The 17,409-nt window shown below is 37.7% G+C and overlaps 1 protein-coding gene across 1 annotated transcript; it reads left to right on the forward strand.

Annotated features, from left to right (window-relative positions):
* Positions 1-958: 958 nt before the first annotated feature.
* TRMT44 (tRNA methyltransferase 44 homolog (S. cerevisiae)) lies at positions 959-16,140 on the forward strand (the record flags this gene model as incomplete). The annotated part of the gene is made up of 10 exons (XM_010019926.1): positions 959-1,076; positions 1,884-2,103; positions 3,316-3,384; positions 5,068-5,175; positions 6,490-6,561; positions 9,804-9,910; positions 10,533-10,716; positions 11,327-11,717; positions 12,593-12,709; positions 15,672-16,140. Coding segments are annotated over 10 exons (1,619 nt in total), but the record flags the coding sequence as incomplete, so codon positions are not given.
* Positions 16,141-17,409: the final 1,269 nt, after the last annotated feature.

Raw genomic sequence — 17,409 nt, forward strand, 5'->3', positions numbered from 1 at the left:
AAAAGGTCACAGTCTGTCTCTGTTTTTACATGTGTAGGAGTTAATTATGGTACATGCATGATTAATATTAGGGAATGAAATGTGACAAAGTTCTGGAGCTTCTTGAAATATGGTATAGGCACTCAAGACTACAAGTGTTTGTAAGCCCGTCTCTGCTCTGCCAGAATCTAGTACTTGGAATCCATCACTGAATGTGTTTTATTCTGGAGGTGATGGACTCTGTCAAGATCAGTAGTGTTATTGCTGAACATAATTTATTAATGTCATACACGCACCTTCGCCTAAAACCAGATCTTGTCAGATAGTCTCCCTTCAGAGTCATAAGATACTAATATAGGAATAGATAATGTGCTTTTTACAAGAACTCGAATTAGGAAAGCTGCATGATGCTGAAGGGAAGCATAGCTCTGCTTTATTATAGTTGTAGAATCATAGCATAGTTCACACAGTAAATCCTGTGTTTGATCATGGAAAAATGGATAGATACTACTAATATTTTTTAATACCGCAGTGTTCGTTTTTTTTTTTTTTTTTTAAATCTGATGCTGGAGCAGTAGATAAGTTTCAGTTAATTTGGAATGTGCTTCCCAGGACTCTGGATTTACTGCAGGGTAGGGGAAAGCACCAGTTTTGTGCTAGAAAAATCTCATTGTCGAGCTTTTACTTTATCAAAATAGTTAGGTTTAAAGAAAACAGTCTTGACAATCAGCCTTAGGTATTCTGGGAACATCATGCAGCAGAATGCAGAATTTTGGGAATTCAAGCAGGATAGTAGTTTCAGATGTCAGACACACCAAGAAATGGATCTATTCTTAGCACTGTGATTCTTCCTGTGTTGTCCTAAATCTTACCTCCCTAGTTTGCACTTTACATAGTAAGGAGACAGAAGTTTGTTTTGGTGCTAAAAAGGGTGGTTTGAACCATGGGATAACCTATCACTGTTTATGTATCTTTTCAGACGTTTACAATGGAACTGTGACCTTTCTGCCTTTGGAGGAAAACAGTGAAGGAAAATACAAGATTAAAAAGTGCAATATTTATCAAATTCAACTTGTGTACCTAAAAGATGAGGAATGGTAAGTGCTGGAGGCGAGAGAGGAAGCACACCATGAGTTATTCCTTCCTCTCATGGATCACACCATGTTTTAGTATAGGTATCTAGGTAATTTCCTGCTTAAGTAAGTGACAGTAGTGTTTGTTAAACATCTACAATACCCAAAGCAACACAAACCAAATCTGTTTGAACTTTGAATATATACATTGACTGTAAGCATGTGTCGTCTAGAAAAAGGTATTCATATTTGGATCATGAGCAACTAGCTCTGCCTGTGAGAGCTCAGGTTCACTGGGGGTTGGTAAGGTTGACAGTCAGCCTGGAACTGCTGTGAACTTAATGAGCTTCAGTCATTGAAACATAGATCATTGCAGCTTGGTCCTGAGCATCTGCAGGCATAGCTCAAACAAAATCTGAGTAAAGCTGGAGATGATGAAATAACGAAACGTGCCAACTGATATATTGTCCTTCTAAATTTTCTTGTTGTTTTCATGAAAATCGCATTAATTCACGTTCACTAGTTAGTGTTTGGATATCTTGCTAAATCAGGTTTTTCATCATATGTGAGTCTTTGGTCCTTGTGTTAAATGTAGCATGGACTCTTCGGTGCAGTGTTTGAATAGGCAGATATTAAGCTGTCTAACAAAATTCAGTAACTTCACTTTCGGTGTTGTGTATTATGTATTTTCTTATTCTCCAGTATACTTTTGTATCTCTCTTTGATTTGCTGATTTTTTTTTCCACTTAATTATTGCATTCTTTCTCTTTGAGGTAGCTGAAATAATGAAATACGCTGTATTTATACAAGGTTTTTATTTTATTTTTAAAGGTCTGTTTCTATTGTAGCTCCATTTCCAGAAGATTGGTTTTCAGATGGAATTGCATACCCCAAACTAACATGGCTTGGAAATGAGCTTTTGTCCAAACTGGCTAAATGGTCTGTGGAGCAAAAGCCCAGTGAGTTTAAAAGTACGCTCTCGCTCATTTCTGTAGCAGAATACAGCAAGGTTTATCAAGACCTTAAAGAAAAATACAGGGAGATGGTAAAGGTAAGTTTAGTAAATGAGGTAATAATATGCTTTCCTATAATTCCTATATCTTCTGTTGGTTAGTGACGATGCTTCTTTCACTAAATTCTTTTTTTAATATAGAAGTGATTTAGTTGAAATCTGTGTCTTACGGTTTTGTGTTTGGTGGTGGTTTGTTGTAATTCTGTGTATGTGGGAGTAAAAAACGATTTAGTATTTGGAAGAACTCAACTGGAAAACCAAGATTTGGAGCCAAATTCACACTAAGTATCTGGAGGAGTTAGGTATTTCCCAGAATGTATCCCTTCTGATAGAAAATAAGCAGTGAATGTAAATACTAAGTCATCCACACTAGAAGGCATAAGTAAAGCACCTCCCTCCCCAAAGTCTGAGTCTGGAAGCAGCACTGGATTGCGAATAGGTTAAATTTGCTATTACTCAGATTTGGATGCTATATTAATACGTGTTTGAGTTAGTGGCAATCTTTTATAATACTGTTTTGTCTTGGCGATGCTGAAAAATGGCTGTGATCATCTTAACTGCTGAATGAAAAATGCTGTATTAAGGCCTATATCTTTATACACCAGACTGTAGTTACAAGCAAGAAAAATTGGTAAATGCTTCTGTAAAACATATTATGAAAATGCTGAAAGGTTTTATTGTTGATATTTCTGATAACAAAAAGATACAATGAGAGGGAAATTGGACTTCTGGGTAAAGGTAATAGTTCAGTCTTTAGCTCTGCAATAGAGTTAGTGTAGTGTTGGAGCACTTCAATCTTTGTTTTGCTTCTCTCATTCACAAAATAGGGATAATACTTTCTGTCTTCCTACTTCAGATTTTGATTCTTTATGTTCTGTTGTGCCAGGATAGTTCTATGCCTATTATACTTTGAAAATATGTTTACAAGAGTTCATGTTATCAGTGTTTCACATAACAGGAATAATACAAGTATTTTTCTTCTGAGTCAAGCAAAAGGATGCATGCTTTATTACAGAACAGCTGCAGCTATTTTCTTGATTGGATGAGAGCAGACATTCTTTATGCCACAATTCTTTTGTGTGACTCACAAAATCAGTCTTTATTTATATTCTTTATGTGTATTTTTAATGAGATTAAAATACAGAATTTGTGAAGTGCAGAAACCTGTTGAAACGGATGAGTATCCAGATTGCTCTGAGAATGTTTTGAAGTAATTTCAGGTTTTGTTTGTTTTTTTTTTTTTTGTTGAAGGTATGGCCTGAAGTGACAGACCCTGAGAAATTTGTTTATGAAGATGTTGCCATTGCCACTTACTTGCTGGTAGGGAACTGCCTTTGCTGAGAGTATTCTATTTCTCAGTAATAGAACCTCCCTAAAAAAAAAAATCAGTATTTTCATTTTATAGTTATTACATTTTTTAAAATATAATGACCTGAAGTTACTATAGGCATACAAGGCAAAAGGAAGATGTTGGGAGAAAGGGTGTGGGGTTTATGGGTTTCAGTAGAATTATAGACTGGTTTGGGTTGGAAGGGACCTTACAGATCACCTAGTTCCACCCCACCTGCCACAGGCAGGGACACCTTCCACTAGACCATGTTGCTCCAAGCCCTGTCCAACCTGGCCTTGAACACTGCCAGGGATGGGGCAGCCACAACTTCTCTGGGCAGCCTGTTTCATTGGCTCACCACCCTCACAGTAAAGAATTTCTTCCTAATGTCTAACCTAAATATTCACTCTCAGTTTAAAGCCATTCTTCCTTGTCCTATTATGTCCTCGTGAAAAGTCCCTCTCCATCTTTCTTGTAGGCCCCTTTTAGGTATTGGAAGAATGTTACATGTGCCAATATATAGCCAATTGCTTACAAAGAACATTTTGGGTTTTATTTTCAGCTCTGCCACTAGTTCTTTAATACGGTGGATGTAAATGCTTCTGTGGTATTAGTTGCAGAGACACTACTGAAGTTTACGCACTGCTTACCCCGCTTCCTCTGTTTATCCATTGCACCCTTTGTTCTAGCAACTTATTTTACATTTATACTCAGTCTAGCCCAGGGCTGTATAGCCTTGATTAATTTCAGCTTTCAGTGACTCAGAAGAGAGTGGAGGATGTGCTTAGCACTTAGAAAATTATTGACATTTTGTTGGTTGATGAGAAACTGAACATGAGCCAGCAGTGTGTTTTCGCAGCCTGGAAAGCCAACCGTATCCTGGACTGCATCAAAAGAAGCGTGATAGCAGGTCAAAGGAGGTGATCCTGCCTCTCTATTCTGCTCTCACGAGAACCCACGTGGAGTATTGTGCACAGTTCTGGTGTTCCCAACATAAAAAGGACATGGAGCTGTTGGAGCAAGTCCAGAGGAGGGCCATGAGGAGCACCTCCCATATGAAGATAGGCTGGGAAAGCTGGGGCGCTTCAGCCTGGAGAAGAGAAGACTGCGTGGAGACCTCATAGCAGCCTTCCAGTATCTGAAGGGGGCCTACAAGGATGCTGGAGAGGAACTCTTCTTCAGGGACTGTAGCGATAGGACAAGGGGTAATGGGTTTAAACTTACACAGGGAAAGTGCGGGATAGATGTAAGGAAGAAGTTCTTTACTGTGAGGGTGTGAGGCACTGGAACAGGTTGCCCAGAGTAAATGCTCCATCCCTGGCAGTGTTCAAGGCCAAGTTGGACAGAGTCTTGGGTGACATGGTCTAGTGTGAGGTGTCCCTGCCCATGGCAGGGAGGTTGGAACTAGATGAACTTAAGCCGTAACTATTCTATGATTTGATGATATAATTCCTGCCCCTCTCTGTAAACAGTTTGTGGTTTTGTTGTTTCTTTGTTGTTTGTTTGTTTGTTTTTTCCCCACCTGTCAAGTTTTCTCTGTGACTGCAGTGAATGTCTTCTGTCACATCTGCATTCTCTTCCAGCTTTCTCCTTTAATTTCCAATAATCTCTGCTGCTTTCTTACAGGGAGACTTGAGAGCAGAAGTCTAAAATCTTTTCTTTCCTTGTCTTAGATTCTTTGGGAAGAAGAGAGAAAGGAAAAAGGGTTGACTAAGAAACAGTCATTTGTAGATCTTGGATGTGGAAATGGTCTGCTGGTTCATATTCTAAACAATGAAGGGGTAAATAGAGTGCTTTTTTAAATAGTAATTAAAACCCAAAGATAATCAATATTTTTGTGATGCTTTCTTTTATCTGGCATGGAGATAGACAAAATTAAGTCAATTCATGTTCGTAAAGTAAGATTTTTTGTCACAAGTTACCAGGATTAAAATCTAGCAGAGCTGCAGAAACTTTTCACTTATTTATCTATTTTTATTAGTGTAATTCAGTTCAATTCAAGGCTTTTTTTTTGAGGTAAGATACTAAGAGGGAAAATAAAAAATGATTATGTAATTTAGTTATGCTGTAGACAAAGCAAAAAGAAATGCGGAATCTTAACATAAAGATTCTCCCTTGCAAGATGATTTTCATGAACTTAATTTTACTGAAATTGATTTCTACTTGTAATGCCTGGAAAGTGTTTTTCTGTGTCTTTAGAAACAATCCTGGGATTTGTTAATTGTGAAAATGCCTTTCAACGTACTGTGCTTTTGGGAGTGAAAATGTGGCAACAGCAAAATTCAATCTCTTGAGGCATAGTTTCTGAAACAACAAAGAAAGTGAGATTGAACAAAACCCGGTGAGGTTGGGTCTGTCTGTTTCAGAAAATTGTGTTTTCCACTTTTGGGAGAACATGTTGAAACGTGTAGAGGAAATTAGTATCTCCTGTTTGATCAATAGATGTCATTGGGGATGGGGAAAAAGTCCCAAGTTCTCCTAATACAAGTTCTCTATCCTTGTGTGGCCAGAGAAATTCGATCTATTAAATGCTATTTATTTAATCTAAAATGCTGTTTTTCCCTGTAAAGGTTTCTTTTCATACATCACTGCTGTAGCACTGACAAACTGGTGACTGGCTAGAAATCTCTTGTGAGAGTTTTATGACACTTAGCACCTGATTTTCGGTTAGTTCTGCACAGGATTCTTGTAATTCAAATACTATAACTTATGCATTTTTATGTCTTGCTTTAGTTTCCAGTCCTATTTTCTTTTCTCATCAGTTCACCCAGGGAAAAGTGTGTTTGGACTCCAGCAGCCTAATTAACTTCAGTAGTTGGAGGGTGGCTTTCCAGCAAGAACTGCTTAGAGTAGCATTCTTCCCTGAGCCCCGTGGGTGCTACAGCAATACTCACCTTGGGAAAGGTTTTGATATTTTAAAAGCAAGCAAACAAAAAGCTTCTGCCTGAAATGGTGAGGCTGTGTTTTATTATGTGTCTAAATTTTAGTATGAATGAAATAATCAGTATTAATATGTACATTTAGTGAGGCTGTTTGACAGTTTTTGCTAAAAGTAGTACTTAAAAATTAATCTTTTTCTTGGTCAAATATTTCAGCATTCAGGTAGAGGAATTGATGTGAGGAGAAGAAAAATATGGAATATGTATGGACCAGGAACTCATTTAGAGGTATTATGCAAATGTATGTCAATTTTACTGATTTGTAACTTTATTCATTTGTTCATTGCTTCAGGTTCTGTTGATGCAAATGTAATCAAACATAGCAGGTTGCAGACAGTTCTCTAAAGTGATCTGTGGGTTTGGGATGGTGACACGCATTATCTTACGGGACTGTAAATTGTTAAGGGAATTAGGAGAGCAATGCTGTATCATACTCTTGTATATTTGCAACTTACTTATTTTTCAGCTGAGAAGACTTTCTTGATTTCCTACTGCATGTAGAGACATGCACACCAAGAAACAACCTCTGATTTTACTGGATGTTCAGTATTAAGCAGCTTTGTTTGCACCACTGTACCTCATAAAAGATGCTAATATCCAGAGTTGTGAGCAGTTTATTCTTGAAAGTGGTTCTGACCTTCTAGTGCTATGTGCTGTTTTGGGGACAAAAATTGTTGAATTCAAAGGAGCCACTCTCTGCTGTATTGATCTTATGGTAAATAATAGCAATGATAGCCTTCATAAAAAATGAACAGGAAAATGAGTCTGTACGAGGGATTATATTTCAAGTTCCACATTAGCATTTTTATGAGCACAGGAACATTCTCTCTAACTCCAGGTGTTCTTGGTCAGATACGTGTCAAAATGTGGTACTGATGAATAGTTGCCCTTTGGAGGCAAGGTATTCCTGGCTTCTTGTTCTCTAGACTCCTAAAATTTCTCGCTCTGTTCTCTCAAAAATTGTCAGCGTCAAATATGTTAGAATTTTCCACCTGTAATTGTTCTCTAGTTATTCTGTTGAAAAGTTAATTCAAGATATCTTTGAATGCTAACAACTTAATATTAAATCAACAAAAGAGCAGCAGTTTTCACAGATGGGAGGTGGAGCTTTCACAGCCTTATGCAGCCTCCTCTTTGCCACCCTGCCATTTTGGGTACAGATTGCCAAAACTGACAGATTCCTTTCCAGCAGTGTGCAATCAGATCGTTACTGCAAGGCTTCAAGAAACGATTCGAAACATCAAGCTGTGGTGTGTCTTCATTCCTCTTACAGAATTATAGAATCACAGAATCTGGAAGGCACCTTAAAGCTCATCCAGTTCCACCCCCCCGCAATGGGCAGGGAAGCCTTCCACTAGACCAGACTGCTCCAAGCCCCATCCAACCTGGCCTTGAACACTGCCAGGGATGCGGCAGCCACAGCTTCTCTGGGGGCCTTGTGCCAGTGTCTCACTGCTGTACTGTATTATGTTACTTCTGATCATACCAAACAGTATCTTTTTTCCTTCATGTTATATATTTGTTTTTCTGCCCATGTTTCAGTATTACGGCGATTGTTGAATTTTGTACATTTGTTTTGTATTAAGGTCTGTCTGTTTACAGTTTCTCAGATTTCTTGACTCATAAGGAAGCTTCTGAGCATCAGCTGTCCCTCTCTGCAGCATGAGGCAACAATATAGAAAAGGACATATTTTATTTATCTTTTTTAAAAGAAAAAAATACTTCAGAGAATACTTGAAAAATCCAGACAGAAACAATAAAAATACCCAAAATATGCATATGGAGAAAGCACTAATTTATGAGGGAAGGAGTTATATAGTGAACAGGAAGGGTGAAATGGTTTTGCAAAGCTCCTGTAGCCACAGGAGCTGCAGAATGAGGAAGCACCTACTCACAGCTTTTTGTTAGTCTTTGAAGCTAATTTAGTTGTGATCGTTACTTAAAGCATGAGTCGCAGGATGAATATTGCTGTCTGTGACATTCAGTGCCAATACTAACAATATAAATGAATGTAACAGGTGGCATTCTGCATTGCCAAACTGCTGTCAGACATGGCGAATACAAATTTGATTATGGGCGATTGTCAAAATGTGGAGTGTGGCACTGATAATTTGTGCTATGCCTAAATTGAACAATCAAAACTGAACTGTAACGTAGGAGTAACTTACTTAATCAACCGTAAGAAAACTCTTACCCAACATTTGATGTAACATCTACTAACCTGCCAGAAAGAAATGTTACATGTAATATCTAAAAGTATATATACATAAATAAAAATGGTTAGACATACTGTATTTAAAATGAGCAATAATATGCCATACTAACACTTAAAACACCTAACAGTGCTTTCCGAAGAGGGAAATTGCGATGTAATTGAGGTAGTCTGAGTTTTCTGAAATTCCCTAGTAAGTGTTTTTTGGCTTTGTTTGGGTTTTTTGGTGCTTGGTTGGTATTTTTTAATTCCTATACAGATTCTACTTTGTATGTAGATGTGAATTTTGGACTCATGAAACACGCGTTTTGCCTATAGAAGGAGAGTGCAGGCATCATTTTCAGGGCTTTTCCTAAAGGTCTCTGGAGAGTTAGCTTAAAACTTTTTTTCAAATCTGCCCATAATTATTCTGAGATTCATACAGGTTTTTGGAGAAGAGCATGTACTTCCATAGTATCAAAATCTTTAAGTACTTACTTTGCTGAACTTGTTTCAATGTATGAAGATGTTCTGTGAGTCAGTACAGAGATGAGAAGTCTTCTGGGCTGGTGCCTCCTCAATCCATTTATATTGAAATTCCATGAAGCAAAATACTATTCCAAAGGCCACCACAGAAGCCTTCTTTCTCTAACCTATTGTGTACTATTTTTGCTCCTGATTTCGCATGTATCATAAGATAGTTTTGATGTAACTCGGCAGGGGATGGAATGGCAACATAGGAGGGAAAGTGTTAGGCTGGGTTTGTTTATTCTACATGAATGATAGGGTGTGAAGAGTGGTGTTCTGTCTATTAGGAATTGATTTGGGTGGAGTCTGTGAATGAAGAGAAGATAGTAGTAAAGCTGTGTTTTGATTAGTTGCTATGTGAGTCCTAGGTCTGTAAGACATACTGAATGAAGTGTCTTTCTGACAAATTTTAAGTCCAGGCATCCATGTGTCAGAAGGAGAATAGCAAACAATCCTAATCCAATGTATGATACTTGTTTACAAATATTTAGGGTACCAGATACCTTAATCAGAATTGTTATTGTGCTCTTTGTCCAACCAGTGTCACTAGATTACTTCTTTGTAGGTATAAAAAATTACTACCTGGTTAAATTGCGGATTGAGGAAAAACATTGCTGTCTGTGCTTCTCATTTACCTTGTATTTGTAAGCTTGTATCATTTTATATTGTTGCTTAGTTCTTTATTAACAAATGAATTAAAAGAAACCTGTAATATGGTTCACTAAATGTATTGCTTGGTTGTTTTTTTTAGGAATCTACAATCATGCCAGGTGACAGTCATCTCTTTCCTGATACTGACTGGCTCATAGGAAACCATTCAGATGAATTAACACCGTGGATACCTGTAATTGCAGCTAGGTATCTACAGAGGGTATGAAGTGGGAGGGAGGGAATTAAAGAAAGAAGTAAACAAACCAAAGCATAATTACATATGTGGGCTTGGCGTAAACTGTTACTTTGCTGCCACATCTTCCATCCTTGCTGCTTTTGATGGCAATTAATTATTTTTACAAAATTTCATTTCCTGTGGAGAAGCACAGATGTAGTATTTACTTTCTTACAGAATTCAGTGCAGCATTTTGCTTTTCAAGTTCAAACCCCAGAACTGATGTGAATCTGTTCTTTGGTTTTGTGGTGTGGGGTTTTTTTTGTTCTTCGTTCGTTTGTTTTTTAAATTGCTATTGGTTCTGCCTTACTTTGAACCATTATGCCCTTTGCAATCAGCTGCAATAGTTTAATATCTACAGCATTAGTCCTGCAAATCAACTTGGCACAGTAATTTGCTATAGCAAATACTTTGTGAAACAGTATTTTTGATTCTGATAATAGATCTTCTGAAAGAGGAACATAAAAATGCTGTGTTCTGAAGTTCTGTCACTTGAAATGAAAATTTCCATTATTGTATCTAATGAGTTATTTGCTAAGTTTGTGTGTTCTCTGAAGAAACATTCTGTTCAGCAGTTTGTTATCCTTCTTGTAGGTCTTCCTATTCATGTCGCTACTTTGTGCTGCCTTGTTGCTTCTTTGATTTCCATGGAAAATACAGCCGAAGACAAAGCAGGAAAACTCAGTACAGAGAATATCTTGATTTTATTGCCCAAGTGGGATTTGTATGCGGGTTTAATGTGGAAGAAGATTGCCTTAGAATTCCATCAACAAAAAGGGTAATTTTGGACTATGTAGGGCTTTTGTCTTTTTAATATTATTTTTTTAAGCTGCTAGCTGTCTGAAGCATATGGATGTTTGTTCATTATTGTTGCAAGATCAGACTATTGTCAGTTGCATTACTTGAGACAATATGCTCTGCAGAGAGAGTATAAATACTTAGAAAAGGAAGGGTTTATGATTAGTTCTTTGCCAGGTTGTAGGATTGAAAACTTACAAAGCTAATTTTTTGCCCTAATTTTCCCAGCTGCCTATGTTGCATATTTGTACTTAATTTTTCTCTTTTCCATGTCCATGAAATTCAAAGTGAAATGTCCTCAGAGTAGGAAGAGGCATCCAGCTTTAATTTTGTAAAGATTCTGAGGGTCAGAAACAGTCTTTCTGGTCTGTGATTTTGTGGCATGATGGTTTATGGTTTGATTACTGCAGTTCTTCTGTGGCACCAATATTTGAAAGCTAGAATCAAGAAACCCTAGATGTTAATGAGCACTGAGTTTGCATGGATATCTCCTGTAGGTAGATTTAGAAGCCTGCATAAGACGTGCGTGTTGGGGGACTGTGTGTATGGGAGTCTGTTTAAATAGTTATTTATCTGTTTCTACTAAATAGGTAAGCCTTATTGGAAAAAGCAGGACCTATCCACCTACAGAACATGCTCTGATTGACAAGCAGATAACACAGTATATTAATAATCGTCAGACCTGTGCTGTGGTCCCGTGTGGCAGCAAAGTTGCATGTAATCATAAGGATCACTGTGACAATGTGTGCAGAGAAGCAGGCTCAGAACTTCCTGAAAATGAGACTGACACTGGTGGTACAATTTGGATGCCTGGATTTCAACCCAGAGAAAAAGTAGAACAAATCCGAAATTGTGCTTCCCTCCCTCGGGATTTTGTAGATGATGTGGTTCTCAGTGTGGCAAACTTGCTGTTAAATGCAGCCCCCCCAAAGTCATGTTCTGATATGCATGATGGAAATACAAATACCTGGAATCAAGGAGGTGAAACTGTCTTTGCTTTACATTATCTTTTTCTGGTAGAGGATGTATTTTCCAATGAATTGACATAGTTTTTAAACTCAGTGAAATAGTTTATCAGCAATACCAAGAGCCGTACAGTAGCAATTAAAGGCACTTTTATTCTGCAATGTTTTCTTGCAAACTAGCATGCTAATAAGGCATATAAGAATATTTTGAAATTTGTGTGGAGGTTTTTTGCTCAGCGATTCTTATTACAAAAGCCAAACCAAACCCAGAACTCCTCCCTCTTTACTAAAACAGAACATCTACATTTATCTATGGAGAATATTTAGTTTTCTAACATAATAGTTAGCTATAATTTTGTAAGAATTGTGTAAGAAGTGCTTTGAACTGCCATTTGATTCTGACATGATTAGGAATTTTTAGTTTAGTCTTAGGAAGAAAAAGAACAGAAGTTACTAATTTTATAAGCATTCTTAGTACTACCATCTTTCCATTTGCCTCTGTCCATCATTATTATTTACTCACTGTTGTTTCTCATGTGTTACTGTTTCCGTATATCCTTTGAGTCATTCTCTTTTCTCAAAATACATGCATGTAAATAGTGCCTATTGCAACAAGGGTTATATGCTACTACAAAAAAAAGAGGGGAAAATAAAAAATGTGTCTGTCTTATTGTGGAAATTCTGACTTGAGTCCTGTAGAATGAAAGCTGCTATTTTACAGACAATATACATATAAAATATGTCATGCATAATATCAGGAGTACAAAGTTGATGAAGTACTGGTAAATAATTCATAGATTGTGCTCATAATCGTTAACTTGTAAAGTCCTAAGAAAATTTAACTTCTACATGTACATACATTTTTAATAGCTACACCATTATTTATTGCAGAAAGCCTTTCCTTGAAAGAAGTAGCAGAACACTTAAATAAAGACACTTTAAAAAGGCTGAAGAGTGAATATGGAGGCCTGCAGACACTTCTCAAGAACAATCATCAAGTATTTGAAGGTAAAGAAGAGGGCTTGATTTTTGTCTGGGTTTTTTTAATCATTTATTTTATCTCTTCTATATGCAGTTAAACACAACTGGAAAATTACTGTGGTGGTGTTTTTTTAACCACTTTCTATACCTTTGTGGAAAACTGTACATTATTTATGTGCCCATTGTGCCAAGATGCTGTTAGAACTCTTTTGAATGACATTGGTATGGCACGTTATTGGCAAAGCATTGTGTTAGACCAACTGCATCTGAAAAAAAAAAAATGCTTTAAGGTGGCTAATTTGAAGCTTTTGTTTGGCTTAGGGAATTTTTATTTTTCCTATAGAGTATTGATAATTTTCGGGCCATCAAATGCAGAGCAAGTTCACTGAAGCAATTAATTAAGACATAGTCTGGCCTTATCAAGATCCACAGTGTAAATGCTGACATAAAATAAAACCAGTCTTTGTAAGAACCTGTTACTGTGAGGCTTTATGTGCTTATATAGATTGTGGTGGCATGGCAGAAAAGAACCCAGTAGCAAGTTTCTGTGACTGGCTGGGTTTGCCAATAACTGTTGTTGTTTGTTGCTTGTCTGTGTGTTTGGGGCATTTTTTCCCCATCGTGGTGGTGTGGGCTGTGTGGTTTTTTTCGTGTGTGTTTTTGGTTGGTTGATTTGGGTTTTTATTGTGGGGTTTTTGTTTGCTTTTATTTTTATTTGTTTTTCAAAAGTAAGGTCTAGCTTTGCAGTGATACAAGATCTTCAAGGATTTATTGGTATTAAGGCTGCTTCAGATTTGGAAGTGGGTTAACTTCCACAAGAATGATCAGGGGGCTTGAGCACCTCCTATACGAAGACAGGCTGAGAAAATTGGGGCTGTTCAGCCTGGAGAAGAGAAGCTTTGTGGAGACTTTATAGCAGCCTTCCAGTATCTGAAAAGGGCCTACAAGGATGCTGGAAAGGGACTCTTCATTAGGGAGTGGAGTGTAGTGATAGGACAAGGGGTAATGGGATCAAACTTAAACAGGGGAAGTTTAGATTAGATATAAGGAAGAAGTTCTTCACAGTGAGGGTGCTGAGGCACTGGAACAGGTTACCCAAAGAACTGATAAATGCCCCATCCCTGGCAGTGTTCAAGGCCAGGTTCGACAGAGCCTTGGGCAACATGATCTAGGGTGAGTCATCCTTGCTGATGGCAGAGGGGTTGGACCTAGATGATCTTAAGGTCCTTTACAACCCAAACTGTTCTGTGATTTTATGATTCTAACTTCTTGTGTCCCAGCAGTTCTATGCCTATTATAAAATGTTGATAATCAACAGCAAGTAATCCTGAGTATGCAACCTCTGCTTGCTTCCAGTGGTCAACCTAGCCATGTTTAGCATCCACTAAGGATTTCTGTAAACTTGGCAATTACAAAATGTGAAGCTATACTGAAATCCATTTGAATTACCATCCATTGAAAAGAGCTGGTCACATCGCGTTCATTATGTGTCTGAATTTCATTCCCTGTCATTAGGGATAGGTAGAATAGATTTACTACCTGTTAAATGGAGTAAGCATTTTAATTTGGCATGGATGCTGTCTGCACATTACCTCTGAAGAAAGACTAGGATTAAGGCCACATCTTCTGTAGTAATTTACATCAAATGTATGCTGAAGGATGCTCCCTGGGGCTTCAGTAGAGACCATTTGATTCTTTCCTTCAGCATGTCACCATAACAAGGACTTCTATCAGCAAGTGGTCTAGAAGGACGTTGTTCATGCAAAGACAGCAGAGAAGAACATGGCTGCAGCTTTTTTGTCATTTTTTCTGAAGTGTATTTCCTTTAAAGTTAAAGAAAACAGATGGATACACACACACCCAAAACCAGGGGCTTAGGGTGGCTCATCTGTGGCAGTTTCTTTTGATCTGGCATCTTGTCCAATACAGGACTGGTTTTCTAGGAAAAAATAGGCTTGATCATAAATAGCACTACATCTGCTCACTTTTCTTCATCTTTTGAGAGATGTTAAAGCTGAACCTGCTGCTGGATTGCCTTTCTGTGAGTTCATATCTATTTGTATATCACAAGGAAGTCTTGAGGGATGAATTCGTCCGGGCCTGAATGTGTGATATTAAGCTTTCACTTGACTTGTTACCTTTGGAATAGCAGTTATCGGAATGCACAGTGGTATCAGTTAACTGATACAAGTGTGTGATACAGAAGGTATGACTGATATGAACATAGAGCATGGCAACTTAGAAGTGGCAGATTCTTCCCTCCTCATTTTCACTGCTGTTTTTCAGCTACTGTTTTTTTTTTTTTCTCACTAACTTCCTTTTATTCTGTTCTGTTTACACATTTAAGGAGCTGGCAAAGGTTCACAAATGTGTGTGTGTGCAGTTTATGGTCCTAATGCAGCAAATGAATTAAAAAGCCTGAAGTGATGAACGATAATTCCCTGTTGGTTCATATGAAGGATTAAGACTTGTCGTTTCCTTGATGCAGTATATTTTTTGGGTCAGTGGACTATTGTCTTTGCAAGAGCATTTCTATGTAGTGAAAGTAACAGAAGACTTACTAGATTTTTACTGGTAATCACATTTCAAATGCGGAGTAATGAAGTTTTGGACATGGGAAGGATTACAGTTCTTGAAGTTGAAACTTCTTTGTCAGGATTTGCAGTCTAAATTCAGAGGATTTTAGTCTCAATGCTTCTAATTGCTGTATTTGAAACAAACATCTACAAAGATGACACAAATGTGCCTCAAACTATTCACAGTAAAGCATCTCCCAGGGAAAACAATTCTTCTTTAGACCATGTCTATATCATCTTGGTTGTATGCTTCTTTTTATTCCTACATGTAGAAATGGCGCATTTGGTTTTGCCTGAGTGATCCATTTGTAGAACATATATTTTATTCACAGACTGTCACTGTGCATTTTTTCCAGTATAATTCCCATGGCTATCTATTAACAGCTGCATTTTTGTTTGTTTCTGAATCTTAGTTCTAAATGGGAGAGTTCATATTCGTGACTGGAGAAAAGAGAAATTGTCGAGGAAAACTAAGCCTGAAGTGAAACGGCGCCTTTCAGCTGAAGCATTTAAAACACGTCTCTGTTGGTTTTTCATTCATCATCCTGATGGTTGTTCTTTGCCTTCTGAATCTTGCCCATATGCTCATGGGACTGAGGAGCTAAGGCAGTCTCAGATGATTAAAAAGAAGAAACATATACAGTAATAAAATGCTGCCACTTAATGTTTAGGCCTGTGTACATAACCAAATCTGTGGTTGACTTTGGGACTGCCTAGTGCATGAAGATCTGTACAATATGGAAAGGTTTCCCAATTCCTATGCATCTTATTTTCCAGTTTACAAGTTCTCCTGTATTTTTCATTCTTTTGTTTTTTGATGGTTTTGGGTTTTTTTTTATTGACTTGGAAAAGGTATAGTAAAGTATGTATATACTTTTGAAATTTGGTAATGCCTTGTCTAACATGCATTTGTATAAGTTGAAAAGTTTAAAAACTTTCTTTCCTAGGATACTCTTCGTGATCCTCAATGAGATCAAATGTTCATGATGCAGCATTTTCAAACCATGAAAATTATTTGGTTTGTTCCAAATTGTCCAGAAGGTTTTATGGTTTTTTTATGACACAGAGGGTCTTCGGAGTCAGAACTCCGAATCTCAGAAGAGAGATTACACTTTCCTGACCTGAATGGCTTCCTCTCCATGTTACTGTGGCATAATACTACATATTACGCCATACTACATACTACTTCTTTTCTTGGTCAGACCCTAGTCCTCCTTTCCATGCTTTTTGTACTGATTCAGATTGAGTGTTAGTTTGAAGAATAACTTTCTGGGAAGTTATCGTGGAGGTTTTCACAGGTAGGTGTAGGTTTTTAGGGCTCTGTAGGCCATACTGTCCTTTCCCTCTTTTTTTAAAGTAAGGAGTAAAAGTAGAAAATGTTTCATCATATTGGAACAGGAGGGTTTCTGCTTATCAGATAACAGGAATGTCTGTCAGCACCTTGAGCAGGTGATGATTTGCTGTCGTAGACTATTTTTAAAAGGTTAAACTTTTAAATTTAAATGCACATCCAGAGAAAAGCAATGAAGCTCGTGAAGGGTCTGGAGCACAAGTCCTATGAGGAGCAGCTGAGGGACCTGGGGTGGCTTAGTCTGGAGAAAAGGAGGCTCAGGGGCTCTCCACAACTACCTGGATGCAGGTTGTAGTGAGGTGGGGGTTCGTCTCTTGTCCCAGGTAACAAGTGATAGGACAAGAGGTAATGTCCTCAAGCTGCGCCAGTGGAGGTTTAGATTGGATATTAGGAAAAATGTCTTCACTGATAGGATTATTAAGTGTTGGAACAGGCTACCCAGGAAAGTGGTTGAGTAACCATCCCTGGAGGTATTCTAAAGACATGTAGATGTGGCATTTACAGGCATGGTTTAATGGTTTGACTCAGTAATCTTAAAGGTCTTTTCCAACCTAAATGATTCTATGAACTTAGCAGAAATTGTAATTATTACTCAGTCATGGAACTAGTGTCATAATTCATACCTGTCAACTGCAAAGCACTTGTAAAATTCAGTATCTGCTTTACAAGCTCTGACCAAGAAATCCTGTTGGTTCATGCCTAGCTTATATACTGACAGTGTGGAAACTAATGTACTGAGACAAGATTTTGATTCCAAATCATACTGAAGAAAGGGCAAGATTTAAACAAAGTTACTGAAG

Source organism: Nestor notabilis, unplaced genomic scaffold (genome assembly GCF_000696875.1).
Source record: "Nestor notabilis isolate BGI_N333 unplaced genomic scaffold, ASM69687v1 scaffold7158, whole genome shotgun sequence".
Classification (NCBI taxonomy): Eukaryota; Metazoa; Chordata; class Aves; order Psittaciformes; family Psittacidae; genus Nestor; species Nestor notabilis.